The sequence below is a fragment of the Triturus cristatus genome, chromosome 10 (genome assembly GCF_964204655.1).
Source record: "Triturus cristatus chromosome 10, aTriCri1.1, whole genome shotgun sequence".
Taxonomy (NCBI): domain Eukaryota; kingdom Metazoa; phylum Chordata; class Amphibia; order Caudata; family Salamandridae; genus Triturus; species Triturus cristatus.
In genome coordinates, this window is record NC_140593.1 from 331,603,369 (window position 1) to 331,620,732 (window position 17,364).

General features: G+C 46.9%; 1 protein-coding gene across 1 annotated transcript in view; it reads left to right on the forward strand.

Annotated features, from left to right (window-relative positions):
* Positions 1–17,364, forward strand: part of IGF2BP3 (insulin like growth factor 2 mRNA binding protein 3) — a 643,796-nt gene that overhangs the window by 470,205 nt on the left and 156,227 nt on the right. The window contains exon 12 of the mRNA XM_085631537.1: positions 7,321–7,395. Coding sequence (XP_085487663.1) covers positions 7,321–7,395 — 75 coding nt within the window. The remainder of the gene's footprint in view (positions 1–7,320; positions 7,396–17,364) is intronic.

The window sequence follows — 17,364 nt, forward strand, 5'->3', positions numbered from 1 at the left end:
TTCACCGGATAGTAAAACGAGTTCTCAACCTGGATATAGTTTTTAGTCATTGCATTAAATTGGAGCCAGCAAGAACCAAGTAAGTACTTGCACTGGCTGCACTCTTGATTTCGAAAAGGCAGTGATTACTTTGAGACCCTCTGTCCGGGGGAGGGCTAGTAAAAGAAGCAGTGAAACAGGTCGATACTTGGTAAGATTCGCAAGTGACATTTTGGCTTTCTTTTAGATCGGTATCACCTGAGCCGCGTTCCGAACATAGGGGATTTTCCCGGTGTTCAGATCGATTGAACAAAGAATATATAGAACAGTGATTCTAGGGGGACAGATATCCAGTGGGGATCCTGATTTAGCAGTGGCAAGCAATTTCTTAATTACCCCTGGCGAAAAAGCACTAAATTTGCCTAAGCTGGTGGCAAAGTTGGAGGAAGGTAGATAGAAAATAATTTCCTCGCATACTTGATCTGACAAATTGGGGAAGTTCTGGTAGATCCTTTTGATTTTCTCTTCAAAATAGTCAGCAAGTGATACACAGTGCTTGTGAAGTGAGTGTTTCCTGAAAACAGGCACAGGGATTTACAAAAGCATTTAGCACTTTAAATAGCCCTTTATTAGAGTTTCTGGCCTGTCTAATCTTGATGAGAGATGTAGAAGTCCGAGCTCTTTTGATATAACGCCGTCCTCTTTCCATTTGTTTGCAAGAAGCTTTCTCAGTTTTGTTGTATACCATAGTATATGGGATCCATGTTTAGATAAGGAGCATGGTTTGGGAGGGGCTCTTATCAAGCACTGAATTTAAAGCACTATGCTGTTCTAGTAGAGCTAGGTCAACGTCTGGCTTTGCAGACCTGCCCGTAAACTCTAACACCTCAGCGGAGGAGTCAGGAGTAACTTTTCAACAATCTTTGTTTTTTAGTATACCTTTTTGTTTTTTCCTACCCCTTAATCTTGGGAATCTGGAAACTGATTAGTAAATGGAGCTAGTTGGGAATCTATACTGGTTGGAGTTGTCTAGGGTTAAGGAGGTAGGAGGAGAGGTAGTAGAGGAGATTGGGCTTAATTGGGTGCTTTAGCTTGCAGGTAGGTCAACAATGTCTGCTTGGTTGTGGTCCTTGTTGGGAGAGTTAAACTACTACACCTAGGCATTGAGGGCTGAGAATAGTGGGTTTTCAACTGGGATCTATGACGGGAGAGTCTGAAGGTAGTCTGGAGTTTAGCTGGAATATAATCCCATTGAACTGAGTTTTGAGCTGAGATCTAGTTTGTGCTCGAGTTGGTGGGTTTTTGAAGTCAGGTTGCAGGGGCAGAGTTAGTGCGAAGGGCAGGAGGGAGTATGGTCTGAGGTATTGGTGTGGGGGGAGGTGAATACATTGCGTGGGTGAAAGAGGCTGAGAGGAGTGCAAGGTGCACTGAGGCAGAGCATTGTGAGGTGATGTGTGCGCTCAGTGGGTTTGTGAGAGGTGGTATTAGTAGTGGTATTTAAGTGAGATGGGGCTCACTTTGTGCTGATGTCATTTGAGGGGAAGGAAATATGTGCATAGCCAGGCGAGGTTGGTTTAGTTGAGGTTAATTCTTCCAGTGAGCGGGTGACTGACAAAATCCAAGGGTGTGGTTGCACATGTAGGAGTTCGGTATGGGAGGATAGATAATTCTTGAGAAATCGAATTTGTGGAGGGGGTAGGTTGGATGTTGTGAGCAGGAGTCCTCCGATGAAGTGGTGTGCAATATGGCACATCTTAGAGTTTGTAGACAGTGGATGAGGTGTGATATTGATGGGGGGAGAGGACTAACCTGTGGTGAGTCAGTGATGAGTGAGTGTAATGCGGGAGGTGAATGGGGTATTACTGGAGGGTTGTCATTGTGGAGGGGAGTGTTCTGTGTATGCAAATGGGTGTGTGGATTGACATGAGGGTGAAGTATGGTATGATGAGCTGGTCTGTGTGAGATCTGGTAGGCCAATGGGGTCTAGTTGTGGTGGTAGCTAGTTGTGACGAGTTGAGGGGTAAATGGTTGGGGGTAAGGAGAGGGAGCAGGTGATGGGGTTATTTTGGGGGAGCTTTGTGCACATTGGGAGGGTAAGTGTACCCTGTATGGTAGGTATAAATACCACTGATTGCAGTTTGGTTGGGAAGGTGTTGAAGTGGGGGTGGAGTTGGGCATGTGGGGTAAGATGATGTGTTGGTGGGAATTGAATGTTGTGTTTACGAAAGCTTGCAGTAGGGCAATGAGGAGAACTGGGTAAATGTAGTCAAATAGCGAAAGGTGCAAATCTGTGGACTGAATTTGGATCTTGCCATTATTGTAGATGGAGATGGTTCCATTGATTAGTTAGGCTGGAGAAATGTGAAGCTTGTAGCCATGACGAATGGTAGTAGACCATGTAACATTAAGTTTGTTGTGGACGATGTTGAGCCAGGAATTGTTGTTGCGTGTATAGAAGGTGTCCATTTTAATCTTCCCATATAAACCACTATGATGTTGATCAGCAAAGGTGGTTTCGGGGGAGAAGCTTCCAGGGTGTTTACATCTTTTTGCTGAGGTTTTTAGGTATATGATCTTGAAAGAGTTGATTCCCGCTTTCTCTGTCTAAAAGACATTGTGAGTGATTTGTGGAGTTTTTCAGGTTCATGGATCCAGGCCCGGGGAATTCCACTATATTTTTACAGACTAAACCAGGTTCCTCAGTGTGATGGGTGTGAGGGCGCAGTGGTAACAAAGGTGCCTATTCTCACCAGTGAGCAAAACGATCTGAGCCTTCTGGAATCCATTCAACTTTGCCATCTCGCGTCCACTCTATGAAGCACCTCCGGAAATGTGAAGACATGGAGTTGCCCTAACTTGCAAACTAAGTGCATGCTTTCACGTGGCAGCCTGCTTAAGAAAGAGCCAAGGCATCCCACATGACATTGACTTGAAGCACTGCCATGTTTCCCAGTGCTACATGGATCACTGCCTAGGGCAACCTGGATGTTCTCTCGAGGTTGCCATCTGCATTGTTCTGTATCATGTGGGGCCTTTTCTATAGGCCACAGGTAATGAGGGATGTAGGTCACAGAGTTGTGGGAGTGGCCGGTGACAGTACAAGAGAATACTTCTCAATACCCAACATAAGATGGAGTACTTGCATATACTAGTATGTGAAGCTGTTACTAGGCTCGCTGACGTGACCTGAAGTAAACCCTCTTTCAGTTAGTCTTAGTACTGGTTCATGGGGAGAAGACCTATGTTTGAGGCTTATGAGCTGTAGATCATATACTTGTGCATAGATCGCCATCTGGTGTTGGGCTAGTCTGTTTGCACTTTTTTTTTTCTTGGAAGAAGTCTTTGTAGTCACAAGATAGGTGACTCCTCCTTAGGGTGACAGTGTGCATGGGCATCAACTCCATCTCCAGATTATCGGGTTCGGATGCGATTTGCTGCGCTCCTGTTTGGTTTCGTTCTCGAAAGGTATTGTCTCGATCGAGTTTCCCTTTCGACGCGCATCTTCCACAAATATAAAATCATCGACCTAGATCTTGGACGCGGGCCATTGGGCCTATCTGCGTCAATCACGCCAGCAGTCAATGGAAAGAACACCTTTTTTAAAATGCCCCGGGTGTGGTGCTAAGTTCCCACACACAGACTTACACCAGGTTTGTAACCTCTGCCTCTCTCCGGAGGGCGAGGACGAGAACTGCGAGGCCTGTGCATCTTTCAGGTCGAAGAAAACCACCCGTGACCGTCGGGCTCGACTTCACGAAATGTCCCATGAAAGCAGCTCCGTTCCGGACATCTTCGGAGCAGATCCCAATGTCCAGCCAGAACAACAAGCTGATGAAGGAGAGATCTCCGAGGCCGACGACTCCAACATCGAAGATGAGGCAGTCACACCAGCGTGAGTACCGAGACCCCTCTCCTAACCAACCCCAAACAAAGGGCTCCGGCAACATCTTCGCGCTCCGTCTCAGGTGGACACCGGCAACACTTTTCAGACGCCCCTCCCTCGGGCCCGGCTATGAAACAGAAAGAAAAGCCTTCCGGCTCGAGCCAACCCTGTCCAGGAGCCGACAAGTCCCCTTCGGCATCAAAGCCCAAATCCAAAGATGTGCCACACCCTTCGTTGGCACTAAAAACAGCCTCTACGCCGAAGCCCTCTGCATCAAAACAAACTAAAGACACATTCAGAGCCAAAAAGTTATGGACCACAAACTCTTATACCGAAAACTAAAGAGTCCAAGACCCTGCACAAAGCTTTAGAAACGAGGGCAAAGGAACATTCTGACCCTAAACCTTCGGCACCGAGAAAAGGACATTGTACCCAAACAGTCTGTGCCAGATTGTTCTGACCCGAAGCAAAAAACACTGCACATTGACCTAAAAAGGGGTCAAGATGTCGCCAAGCCTCCTAAAAAGAGGAAACTGGACACTCCAGAAGACTCTGGCATACCCATTAATGAGAAGGAAATGTGCACTAATACTTTCCCAAACAGCATTCCCTCACAATGATCCTGGTTGCTTCAACATGGGCCTGACAACCATGGTTCACAATCCTCTTGGAACTATCAGCAGTTCCTCATCAAAAGCTACGCATCTCACCCAAGCTTCTCACTCAGAACCATGGAGAGAAGACATCCAGATCTCAATCAACTCAACCTTGCGATCTGGCACCTGAAGACTTAGAGTTTGGCTACCTCGATCTCCCGCCATACTGCATGAACATCATTAAAGAGGCTAGACGTCCTACCACCATAGCATGTTACGCCGCAAAGTGAAAATGATTTGTAATTTACTGTACAAATAACAATCTATCCATCTAGATGCTTCTATTCAAAACATTATCTGTTGTCTCTTGCACCTACAACAATCTCACCTAGCATATACATCCATAAAACTACTTCTCGCTGCAATAGCAGCTTACCTCCAAAACAGAGAACCCGCTATCAAAGCATTTATGGAAGGACTTAACACAATATTTCCACCCAGAGCTCCACCCTCTCAAGTATGGAATTTAAATATTGTCCTTACCAGACTCGTGGGTCCCCCATTTGAACCTCTGCAGAAATGCTAACTAAAGTTCCTCACTTGGAAAGTAGCCTTCCTAGTTGCTATCGCATCTCATAGGAGAGTTAGTGAACTCCAGGCATTAACCATACAAGAACCATTTTTGCAAATCCATCATAACAAGTGGATCTTGGGCCTAACTCAAATTTTTTTACCTAAAGTAGTTTCTTCCTTACACCTTAACCAGTCTGTTGAACTTCCAGTTTTTTTTCCCTCTACCAGACTCAGTGGCAGAACGGGGGTCTTCACATGCTAGACGTTAAAAGAGCAATGCTCTACTACATTCAAAGGACAAAATCCTTTAGGAAGACTAAATAACTCTTTGTGGCTTTCTCCCCACCTCATAAGGGCAATCCCATTTCAAAAGCAGGGATTGCAAGGTGGATTTTTAAATGCATCCAAATATGCAATCTTAAAGCCAAATGCACATTAACCATTCCTCCTAGAGCTCATTCCACACGTAAGCTAGGGTCTTCTATGGCATTCTTAGGGAACATTCCCCTAGATTACCTCTGCAAAGCAGCAACTTTGTCTACACCGCACACTTTCACAAAACACTATTGTGTAGATGTGCAAGCAAAAAAACAAGCTAGTTTGGGCCAGGCTGTATTAAGAACGGTTTTTCAGACCACTGCAACAGATCTAGGTAGCCACCGCTAAGGAGATAAATGCTGTATAGTCTATGCACAAGTATATGATTTACAGCTCACATGCCTCGACGGAAAATGCTACTTACCAGTATTCATCTGTTCTTGGCATGTAGAGCTGCAGATTCATATACGCCCACCTGCCTCCCCGGATACCTCTATCTGTTGCAGTACTATCTTACTTCAATACATCACGCATCGACATCTTTCTATTACTTACTAACTCCATCATAACCCTACATGGCAAACAATCTGGAGATGGAGTCGATGCCCCCCCTAAGGAGGAATCCGCTATCTCGTGACTGCAAAGACTTCTTCCAAGACCAAAACAAATATCCAAGCCCAACACCTGATGGCGATCTATTTAAGTATATAAATCTACAGCTCTACATGCCAAGAACAGATTCATACTGGTAAGTAGCATTTCCCTTCTCATCCTAAGGCCAGTCTTGGTTGATTCCACATGTTTCCAGGAGGGGGCAGTCTTTTTTTTTTTCCATCAACTTAAGGAGCAGAGCTCATATCACCCATTGCACGTGCAGCAAGTGTGGCGGCCATTTTGCTATGTAAACATTCCCCTTGAATCAATCCCTTTTTCTTCCCCCCATTTTTCTACCTGACTGTCAAAACCCTTAAGAACCCACCTTCTTTTCAGGAGAGGGACTGATGATTGCATCCAGGCTGAAAGGAAGCTTTTCTATTTTTGAAAAAGGCAGCAGTCATGCTGGTGGGTTTTGAGCCCCCAATTGAATCTGCCCTCACTGTTAGTTTAATGACTGCCTAACCTCCACAAACTACTTGTACTCTCATGGACACTGTGGTGACTCTTTGCTCAGTTAGAGGCACACGACAGAAGGACCTCATTCCAGAAAGGAAACCATGGGAGGTGGTGGACACTCAGTGGCTGGGAGACCGCAATGTGTCAGCAGCTGGTTGTGCATCCATGAATTGACGGCGAGCCAGGCGAAAGGGGTAAAGTCCAAAGGCACTAGGATCTCTTGCCAGTAAGCGCAGCAGCAGCAGCTCGCTCCAATTCCCTCACACAGATCCCCGTGACTGACTCACTCACTTTCTCCCGCCGCCAGTGGATGTGGGAGGGAGTACTGCAGCAACCCTTTCATGTGCATGCCATTTGTCATTTGTGCAAGGTCGCCTTTTGGACGCTGTTATTACACCGTTATTAATTATCGGTGTTTTTCTTGCCCTTGAAGAGACTTGTCTTGATTGGTTACTTTCATACACTTTGTGAACCTTAATATTATTTAAAGGACCTATTCAGATAGACTGCATTTTAATTGAACTATCTAGTCATTAACAGTTTAATTCTGTAAAAAACAAAAGTGTGTTGGGGATTCAAACAAGTATAAGCTTTTTTATCGTACAGAAATGCATTCCGAAGTCAACACTTTTTTCACTAGTTCAAGATCACACTGCCAACATCTACAAATAAAGGGACCTTTTAAAGCTCATTGACACACATTACCTTCTACCCTGTATTCGGATTTTATTGTACATGTGTTTTTTCTGTTTGTTAACTGCATTCACATGTTTCAGTCATATATGTAATGGCACATGGCATAAAATATTAAACATCACTTTGATAAATGTTCTCTGATCTATGAAATCTATTTTGCAGATTGCTCCTCCTGAAGGACCCGATGCAAAGCAAAGAATGGTGATAATCACAGGACCCCCAGAATCTCAGTTTAAGGTACTATGATTGCAGACTTCTTGTGGTTTTGTAACCCTTTTTCATTAACCTCTTGGCAAACTTTCTGACCAACATTTATCTGTTACAAAGCACTGAAACATTATACTCTGGTATGTTGCATGGATTTACCCGTTTTACCCATAGCATTGTAAGCCATGTTTGAGACTTGGAACCGTTTATTCTCTCAATGTTCATGTCCAGTCAGTCAATGTAAGTACTAACCTCACAGCTGTCGATGTCTGAACACTAAATAGAAGTTTGACTTTAAGGTTACATTTATTAATGATCTGGTTTGAGACTATACACCGGAACATACTGGAAAGGCAAGCGGACCATGTGAGACAGACCACTAGTAAGCACAGGTTTTTCCAACTGTGGCTTGCATGAGAACTCGAGAATTTCGTACACCTTCCCAGTGCTAATGAAGTGGAACTTGCATGGAAAAATAGAACGTTACTCCTTCACAGCTTCCTGAATAGGAACTTGGCAATTTCCTTTCACTTTTTTGGAGAATTGTTTTGCCAGTTATTTCATTCATGAAGCTGATGTACCCAACATAAAATCTCCTGCAGTTAAACTGCCAGCATTTCTTTCCTTAATGTCAATAGATCTTTTGCACAATGTTGTTGAAATAAAACAATAGATTGATGAATTGTCTCCTATTCACCCAGTTACAAGAGCAAAAACAACCTTTGTTAGAAAGTGAGCACACCTGTTTTTATAACCACTTCTGTGACCCAAGGCTGTTCGTGGCGCATGAGAGCCTTGAGATGGGAGGATTTGGACCTTATTTAAAGTTTGGCAGCTAGGCGATGCCTGCCAAACGTGGCTGATATCCTGTCCACCCTCTTTAAGAATGTATAGGACTTAGAAGGCCAACCACTGTTTGGTGGGTGTGTCGCATCCGCCAACTCAGTCATTTGTTCTTTTATGGAGTTTTCTCTTAGCAGGTGCGGTGAAAAGTTCCCCAAAGGTAGTAGTTATCTTATCTCAAGAAGTCCTCCCCATTGAGAGGGCACGATTTTTCGACCGAAGGTGCCATGTACCATGCTCTTCATCTCAGAGGACACATTTGAGTTTGATTGAATTTGTGGAGGCCTGGAGACCTTAAATTTAAACTATGTAATTCCTGGGAAGCGGGGCAGCCTCTATTGTAGACGAAGGTCAAGGGAAAATTACCTGTCTGATACTTTAAACTTGTGGTTGCAGTAATGGAGTCAAATCATTGCCTTGTGGAATGGAAATCCAAACACCTAGAACGCCCATAGGTATTGACATTTTGAGGTTGTGAATAGATAATTGCAAATTCAGTAAATGATTTCACATGCAAATAGCTGGTATAAAAAGAGGCCGGCTATGATTTCTATGGCAGTTTTTTGGTTCACAGCATCTATTGTAGAGACATGATCTTTTCAGTGGCTAAGGCATATAGCCGTTTTCACCAAATAGTCATAAGGACGCTATTTAACAAAGTTTTGAAAGTCCTGAGAAGGATGTATGTACTTGGGGATTATTTCCTCCGAAAGTCTACACAAGTCGGCTGTGTTAAATCTACCCAATTTAACCTCTGACCAATCCAAACTTTCACATGTTTTTATCTCCACCCCTTCTTACTCTTCAAAAGCAGTAGATTGTGTTTGCAGTCATTGTAGGAAAGGATCTCGCTTAGTGGTTAAGAAGACAGTTTTTGAATAGACCTGCATTTTCCAGACAGCTAAAGTGTAGTCTATTGGAAGTCTGTTCTTCAGGGCAATAGATGTGCAATATTGATTCATAATTGCTTAACAAGTAATAGCAAGATGGCCCCCACTCACATTAAAACAATATGTATATACACACAAAGAGCAGTGAATAACTTTTCAAGGGAATCTGTTTACTAAGGCAGCATTTTCAGGAATTCTATTTGGAGATACTCTTTGATCCACCCTTCTTTTCGTATAAAATTTGTAGTGTCTCTTGCAAAATGACAATGTTGTGTACACACAAATTGCAAGGTGTTGGATCGATGCAAGCAGCAACGAATGCCTCCTATTTTAGAACACTGAATTGTATGTTTTATATGTGGAGTGGTGTGGCTCACTGGTTAGAGGCAGCAGACCCGCAAGCAGAGGACGGCCCGGGACCAGGGTTCAATTCCAGACGCGGCAGGGTCGTGGACCAGGGCCAGCGGACTCGATAATTCTCGCCTCGGTGCCCACTCTAACCAGGGATCACACTTGGCAACTCTGGGCATTAGCTTGCCTCATCTCCACAACGGCCCCCCACATTCGCCGGGGATGCCTGGTTTCACCTTGGAGATACCCAGGAGGGACCATCTCACAGGGATAGCCAGGACGGGTTCCCCAGCGGTCTACAGCGCCACGACGCCTCAGGGCAGCAGTGCGCTTTACAAGACTCATACATTTACATTTACATATCTGGAGAATTTTGTCATTTTTTTCTTTGTTTACTGTGTAACCTTCTACTTAATATTTCAAATTTCCTAATCCCTTAAGAGTTTGTCCCTTTTACATCAGTTGTAATGAATATCAGGATTTTGCCGCTTGTAAACTTAATTTTCATGATTTTACTTGTTCCTTTCGCCGCTGCTGCCCGTGCGGGCCCTCCCCTCCCGGAATTTTCCACCCACCCCCGCCATTCCCCCGCTCCCGCCTCCCAGCCTCTCCTCCCATACCTAATGGCGGTCGCGCCAAAGGCAAGCCCGTCTGCGCCCATCCGCGACCCGACTGCGGCCTGCGCCAGGAACCTTGGACCTCCCACTACCCATCGCTACGACACCACCACCCTCCTCGCACTCAACCCTGGAAGACTTGGAGAATGCTAACAGGCCTCGTCGAACATGACCCACGGCCAGTTCTCCTGCCTCCGCCAGACCCTCACCGTCACCCCAGCCTCCATCACTGACCTCCAACACCGCCACCAGCGACACCCTAAAATGCATTCTCCTCAACGTACGCTCCATACACAAACACGCCATGGAAATCTGGAACCTACTCAACTCTCTCGTCCGACATCGCCTTCTTCACAGAGACCTGGACCAACGCATCCTCTGCCCCCAACATCAGCACCGCCATCCCAGACGGATACAAGATCCAGAGGAAAGACCACCCAGGAGGGGGCCTCGCCATTGCCCCCAAGAGCACCCTCCACCTCACCACCTTTAGCGAAACCTTCCCCTCTGCCGAACACCTGCACTTCCAGATCCAGAGTACCCCCAAAGCCACACTCCGAGGAACCCTCATCTACAGACCCCCCGGCCCGAACACCCTTCGCCACCGCCATCACCCACTTCATTGCACCCCACGCCATCGTCTCAACAAACTACATACTCATTGGAGACCTGAACTTCCACCTCGACAACCCCAGCGACCCCCATCTCCACTATCCTTTGTGACAACCTCGCCAGCATCAGACTTAAACAACTCAACACACCGACACACAGAGCAGGATACACCCTCGACCCCATCTTCGCGGCAGGAAACTGCGTCCAATCCAGCCACACAACGCAGCTGCCATGGACCGACTACCACTGCGTACACTTCGCCATCAACAAACCCAAGGCACCCACGAAGGAACTGGAACAAGGTTACCGACTATCAACATAACTCCACCCTCACCGAGACAACCACACTTGGGCACCCGATACAAACGACGCAGCAAGAGAACTCCACACCTGGATCTCCAACTGCGCAGACTAGCTCACCCCGCTATGCAACCCTGACAGAAAACACCCCAGGAAAGCCGCCTGGTTCACCATCGAGAACCGAAAACCACACAACCTACAAGGACGCCATGATGGACTACCACAACCAGAGCAGAGCCACCAAGAGGAACTTCATCCTGGCCAACTCGAAGGAACTTTTCAGTGTCATTCAAGAATTCACCAACCCACACACCTAAGCCACAGACCTCACCCCATCCCAAGACCTCTGCGACAAGCTTCGAACCTATTTCCACCTCAAGATCGAAACCCTCTACGACAACTTCATCGGCCAGGCGCCACAAACAGCCCCCGGCCCCCTAGAAACGCCAGCCAGCTATCTCCAACTGGACACCGATCATGGCTGAAGACACCGCCTCGACCATGAAAAGCATCCACTGAGGGGCCCCAGCCCCCCCTCACATCTACCACAGAGCCACGGCCGCCGTCGCACCCGAACTACAATGCACCATCAACACCACCTTCAAAACAGGCACCTTCTCAGACGACTGGAAGTTCGCAGAAGTCAGACCCCTGCTTAAGAAGCCCACAGCTGACCCCACCGACCTCAAGAACTGTCGGCCCATCTCGCTCCTCTCCTTCGCAGCCAAAGTTGCAGTGAAAACAGTCAACAGGAAACTGACAAGATTCATTGAGGAGAACGCCGTCCTCTACCTATCCCAATCCGGATTCTGAAGCAATCACAGCACAGAGACAGCCCTACTCACCTCCACAGACGACATCCGCACCCTCCTGGACCAAGGCCACTCCGCAGCCCTCATCTTACTGGACATATCAGTGGCCTTCGACACAGTCTCCCACCGCACACTAGTCTCCAAACTACACAACGCAGGCATACAAGGTACAGCCCTGGACTGGATTCAATCATTCCTCACCGGAAGAAGCTAAAGGATCAGACTCCCACCCATACTCTGAGACCCCATGAAAATCACCTGCGGAGTCCCACAGGGATCATCACTGAGCCCCACCCTCTTAAACATCTACATGGCCCCCCACGCAGCCATCCTCTGACAACGCGGCCTCAACATCGTATCCTACGATGACACCCAGCTCATTCTCTCCCTCACCAAAGACCCCACCACTGCCAAACTCAACTTCCAGAAAGGAATGCAAGACGTCGCAGTCTGGATGACATACAGCTGCCTGAGGCTCAACGCCAAACAGACAGAAGTCCTCATCCTCGATACCACCGGTTCTGCATGGGACAGCACCTGTTGGCCGACGGTTCTCGGAAGCCCACCTATCTCCTCAGACCACGCCAAGGACCTCTGCATCGTACTCTAATCATCACTCCCCACTCACCATGAACCGACAGGTCAATGCTGTCACCTCCAGCTGCGTCGACATCCTCGGCAAGACCTTCAAGTGGATCAACCCTGAGTCAAGAACAGTCACCCACACACATTAGCAGACTGAACTATGGAAATGCACTGTATGCCGACATCAACAAGTCCCTACTCTGCAAACTCCAGACAATACAGAGCACCCCCGCCAGACATGTCCTCTGAATTCCCCGACACGAATGCGTCAGTCAACACCTACGAATTCTCCACCGGCTCACGTCGAGAAAAGAGTCACTTTCAAAATCCTCACTCGTGCCTACAAATGCCTACACAACGGACCCAAATACCTCAACGACCGAATCAACTTCCACGTACCCAAAAGAAACCTCCGATCTTCCAACCTTGCACTGGCTGAAATCCCAAGCATCCATAGAGCCAGAGCAGGCGGAAGAGCCTTCTCACACATTGCAGCCAAGACCTGGAACGAGCTACCAGCAGACATGAGATGCGCCCATCCCTGAACACCTTCAGGAACACCCTCAAGACCTGGCTCTTCGGCTGAATAGATCTGCGGACATTCCCCCCCGCACTTACAATTCCCTGATTGATTGATCTCTACAGATATGTGCTGCCTTCCTCTCTGCTTTGAACCTGCAAAGGAAAAGCGTAAATGTACAGGTGGCGCAGCAAAAAACTTACAATGCTGAGATGACCAGAGCATTCTGCCTTCACGTGAGCAGTTTGTTAGAATGAATGTCGATACTCTGGGAATTCCATTCACAACTCCAAATCTTCATTTTTATAAAGTCTACCACTCTGTAGTAAATTCCTTAAAGATAGCAAAAACTAAAAATGAAATTATTTTCATTCATTGCTATTTAGTCTTGGGGTTGATAAATGTAACCGAAGGACGTCTGAATGAAATTAGTTTAACAAAGTGATGTAAGTGTACACATTTTTAGTGTGTTCACATATAGGGCTAGTAAAGAAACTACTTTCTTTGTACAGTTTACCCACTGTATATTTGTGAGGTCAGCAGTTCTTTCAGACTGAAGACTCTACAATAGATATAAATATTTTAAATATATTTTTATTTTATTTTGTAGCAATTGTAAACATTGACCAAACTAACAACATTGTACTTGGACCACAATCAACCACCTGGTGCTCCCCACAACCGGTGGGCATCTGAAGGATACATATCATAATTTAGACAAGATTGCGTATAGGACCTTAGTACACATCATGTGAAGGCTGTCATCCACTATCCATCCCCCCCCTCGCCCCCACCCTGAGTCCAACAAGGTATCATGAGTACAACACCACAGTTGCAGTAGGTTGGGTATCTTCCTCGCTCTGGCTCAAACCATAGTATCTCATCCAGCACCCCCATATTGTCTTAAACTTTTTGGGGCAACCTCTACTTTTACATGACCCTTTCAGCAGCCATGTATAGATCCATGCCCCCTTTCCATTCTTGAAATGTAGGGGTCTCTTGCGTACCCCAGCGACTAACAATATCCCGCTTAGCCACTACCAAGCCTAATGCGCTAAAGTTGGTTTTGGGACATCCACCTTGCCTAGGATCCCCAACAGGATAAATCCAGGGTCCACAGCCAGGAAAAATTCCTTTATGGAGTTTAATTTCGTAATTATCGTTTGCCAATAGATCCCCACCTGTGGACACTCCCAAAGCGTATGGAGAAAATTGCCGGTGCCAGTCGGGCAGCATAGACCCCAAGGGGATTCCGCACATCCCATTTTGTGTAGTTTGTCCCTGCCATAGTAGGTCCGGTGAAGGATTTTGAATTGAATGAGGCGAAACCTGGCTTTAATTGCGACGTCTTCCCTTACCTGGACGACTGGCTTGTTCAGGCAAAGTCAGCCCAGCAGTGTGCCAGCCACATATCCCACACCATTCACCTTCTTCACAGTCTGGGATTCTCACTGAATTATCCAAAGTCACATCTTCAACCCGCCCACGTACGGCAGTACCTGGGCGCGACCATAGACACTGGCAGCCAAAGCTCAGCCAAATTTAGTGAGGATCAACCGCATGCAACTGCTGATAAAGAAGTTCAGACCTCAAAACTCCCTTCCAGCGCGAGTGTTCATGCAGTTGATAGGCATGATGGCCTCCTGCATCTTCATAGTCCCGCACACGAGACTACATATGCGCCCGCTTCAGGAGTGCTTGGCACGTCAATGGAATCAGACTCAAGGACAGTTGAAAGACCTAGTGTTGGTGAGCGGTTGGGCATACAACTCTCTGCATTGGTGGAATCCAAAAAACCTTTGCCAGGGCAGACCGTTCCAAGAGCCTGTCCCACAAATAATACTGACGGCGGACGCGTCTCTCCAGGAATGGGGAGCTCATGTACTCAATTACACAGTGCAGGGACTATGGATGACACAGCAACAGAAGATGCACATCAACCTTCTGGAACTGATGGCAATCTTCCTGGCAATGAAGGCATTCAAAGTACACTTGTGCAACAAAGTCGTGTTGATCCGGACGGACAACATGACTGCCATGTACTACATATAGAAGCAGGGAGGAACACACTCTACACAGTTGTCTCATCTGGCTCAGAGCATGTGGAGGTGGGCCATTCAGAGGAACATGTTCCTCATGGCAGAACAGCTCCTGGACAAGGACAACCAAATGGCGGATCTGCTCAGCAGACACAGCCACCAAATGCACGAGTGGGAGCTACATCCATCAGTACTCAAACCGTACTTCCAGCAGTGGGGTCATCCAGAGATAGACCTATTCGCCACAAGGGAAAACGCAAAATGCCAAAGCTTTGCCGGCAGGTTCCCGCATCCACAGTCGCAGGGCAATGCGATATGGATGAACTGGTCAGGCAGATTTGCGTACGCTTTTCCCCCAGCGCCATTAATACCGCTAGTGGCACGCAAACTAAGGCAACACTCAATGACACTCATCCTGGTTGCTCCAATGTGGGCACGCCAGCCATGGTACACCACGTTGCTAGAACTTTCCGTGGTGCCGCATCAAAGACTGCGGCTAACACCCAAACTTTTAACACAGAACCATGGCGAAATTCAGCACCCAGATCCGCAACAGCTGAACCTGGCGATCTGGCTCCTGAAGTCTTGGAGTTTGGATACCTAAACCTGCCTCCAGAATGTATGAATATCAAGGAGGCCAGGAGACCCACAACCAGAGCTTGCTATGCGGATAAATGGAAAAGATTTGTCATTTACTGTAAAAACAATGACATTAATCTGCTGGATGCATCCATTCAGAACATCATCTGTTACCTGTTACTTATACCGATGCAATCTGGCATACAGCTCCATCCGTATACATCTAACCGCAATAGCAGCCTATCTTCAGAACAGGCAGCACCTCTCTTTATTCAGAGTGCCTGCCATCAAAGCCTTCTTAGAGGGACTCAAAAGAGTGATTCCTCCAACACACCCACCGGCACCGTGTGGAACCTGAATGTGGTCCTCACCAGATTGATGGGTCCACCTTTTGAACCTCTACATTCATGTGAGATTCAATTCCTCACCTGGAAAGTAGCTTTCGTAGTGGCAATCACTTCATTGAGAAGAGTTAGTGAACTCCAGGCACTAACCATTCAAGAGCCATTCATACAGGTTCACGCAAACAGAATTGTCCTACGTACCAACCCCACATTCATGCCTAAAGTGATATCGCAGTTCCACATGAATCAGACTATTGAACTTCCTGTTTTCTTTCCAAATCCAGAAAATGTCGCAGAGAGAATGCTCCATACACTAGATGTAAAGAGGGCCCTCATGTACTATATAGACAGAACAAAGGATTTTAGGAAAACAAAACAACTTTTCGTTGCCTTTTCTCCACAATACAAGGGCAACGCCATTTCCAAAGCAGGGATAGCCAGATGGATCGTTAAATGTATTCAAATTTGCTATGAAAAAGCTAAACGCACATTAACGATTCCTCCAAGAGCCCACTCAACACGAAAGTTAGGGGCTTTCCTAGTGAACATTCCTTATGAGGAAATATGTAGAGCAGCCACATGGTCCACTATACATACATTTACTAAACACTACTGTGTAGATGTACATTCAAAACAGCAGGCAGCTGTAGGACAGGCTGTTCTCAAGCCCTTTTTCAGACTGCTGCAGCTGACACGGGCAGCCGCCGCTAATGGAGGGACTGCTATGTAATCTATGCACAGATATGAATTCAGCAGCCCACATGCCTCGAACCGAATATGCTACTTACCAGTATGCATCTGTTCTTGGCATGTAGGGCTGCTGACATTCATATCGCCCACCCTCCTCCCCGGCGTCTGTAGCAGCTGCAGCACTCAGAATTACTGTATAGCATGGTCATCACTTACTGTATCTACTCCCATCACTGCCACAATGGCGAAAAACAATCTGAGGATGGAGGGGATGCCCATGCGCACTGTAGTCCAGGGGAGGAGCCACCTATCTCGTGATACTTCGAAGACTCTTTCGGTCAACAATATGCAATCATCCGGACCCAACACTAGGCGGCGATCTATGCACAGATATGAATGTCAGCAGCCCTACATGCCAAGAACAGATGCATACTGGTAAGTAGCATATTCGTTCCATAGGAGTCCCTCAAGTCCTCCAGCTCCACCTGCATATCACGTTGGCTAGATCTGTCCGTGTCGTCACCGCCCATGTCCTCATTACGTATCGGCTCATCTACCTGTGCCCCCAGGTTTTTTGCTGGGATTCCTGAGCGGATAGGGGGTCGCCGGTCCTGTCGTCCTTGTTCTGCTCTGGCTTCTCCTGGTTCTCCTTTGATCTACCATTCCATGTTCTGCCCTCACCCCTAGGCTGGTTGTCTGGGGGGAGAAGGATCGGTCTTGCCTCAATCCAGGCCCATACTTCCGGAGTCTGAAAAAACTGCGCTCTGCCATTGTATATGACCTTCAGCTTTGCAAGGAATAGCAGCATATATTGAAT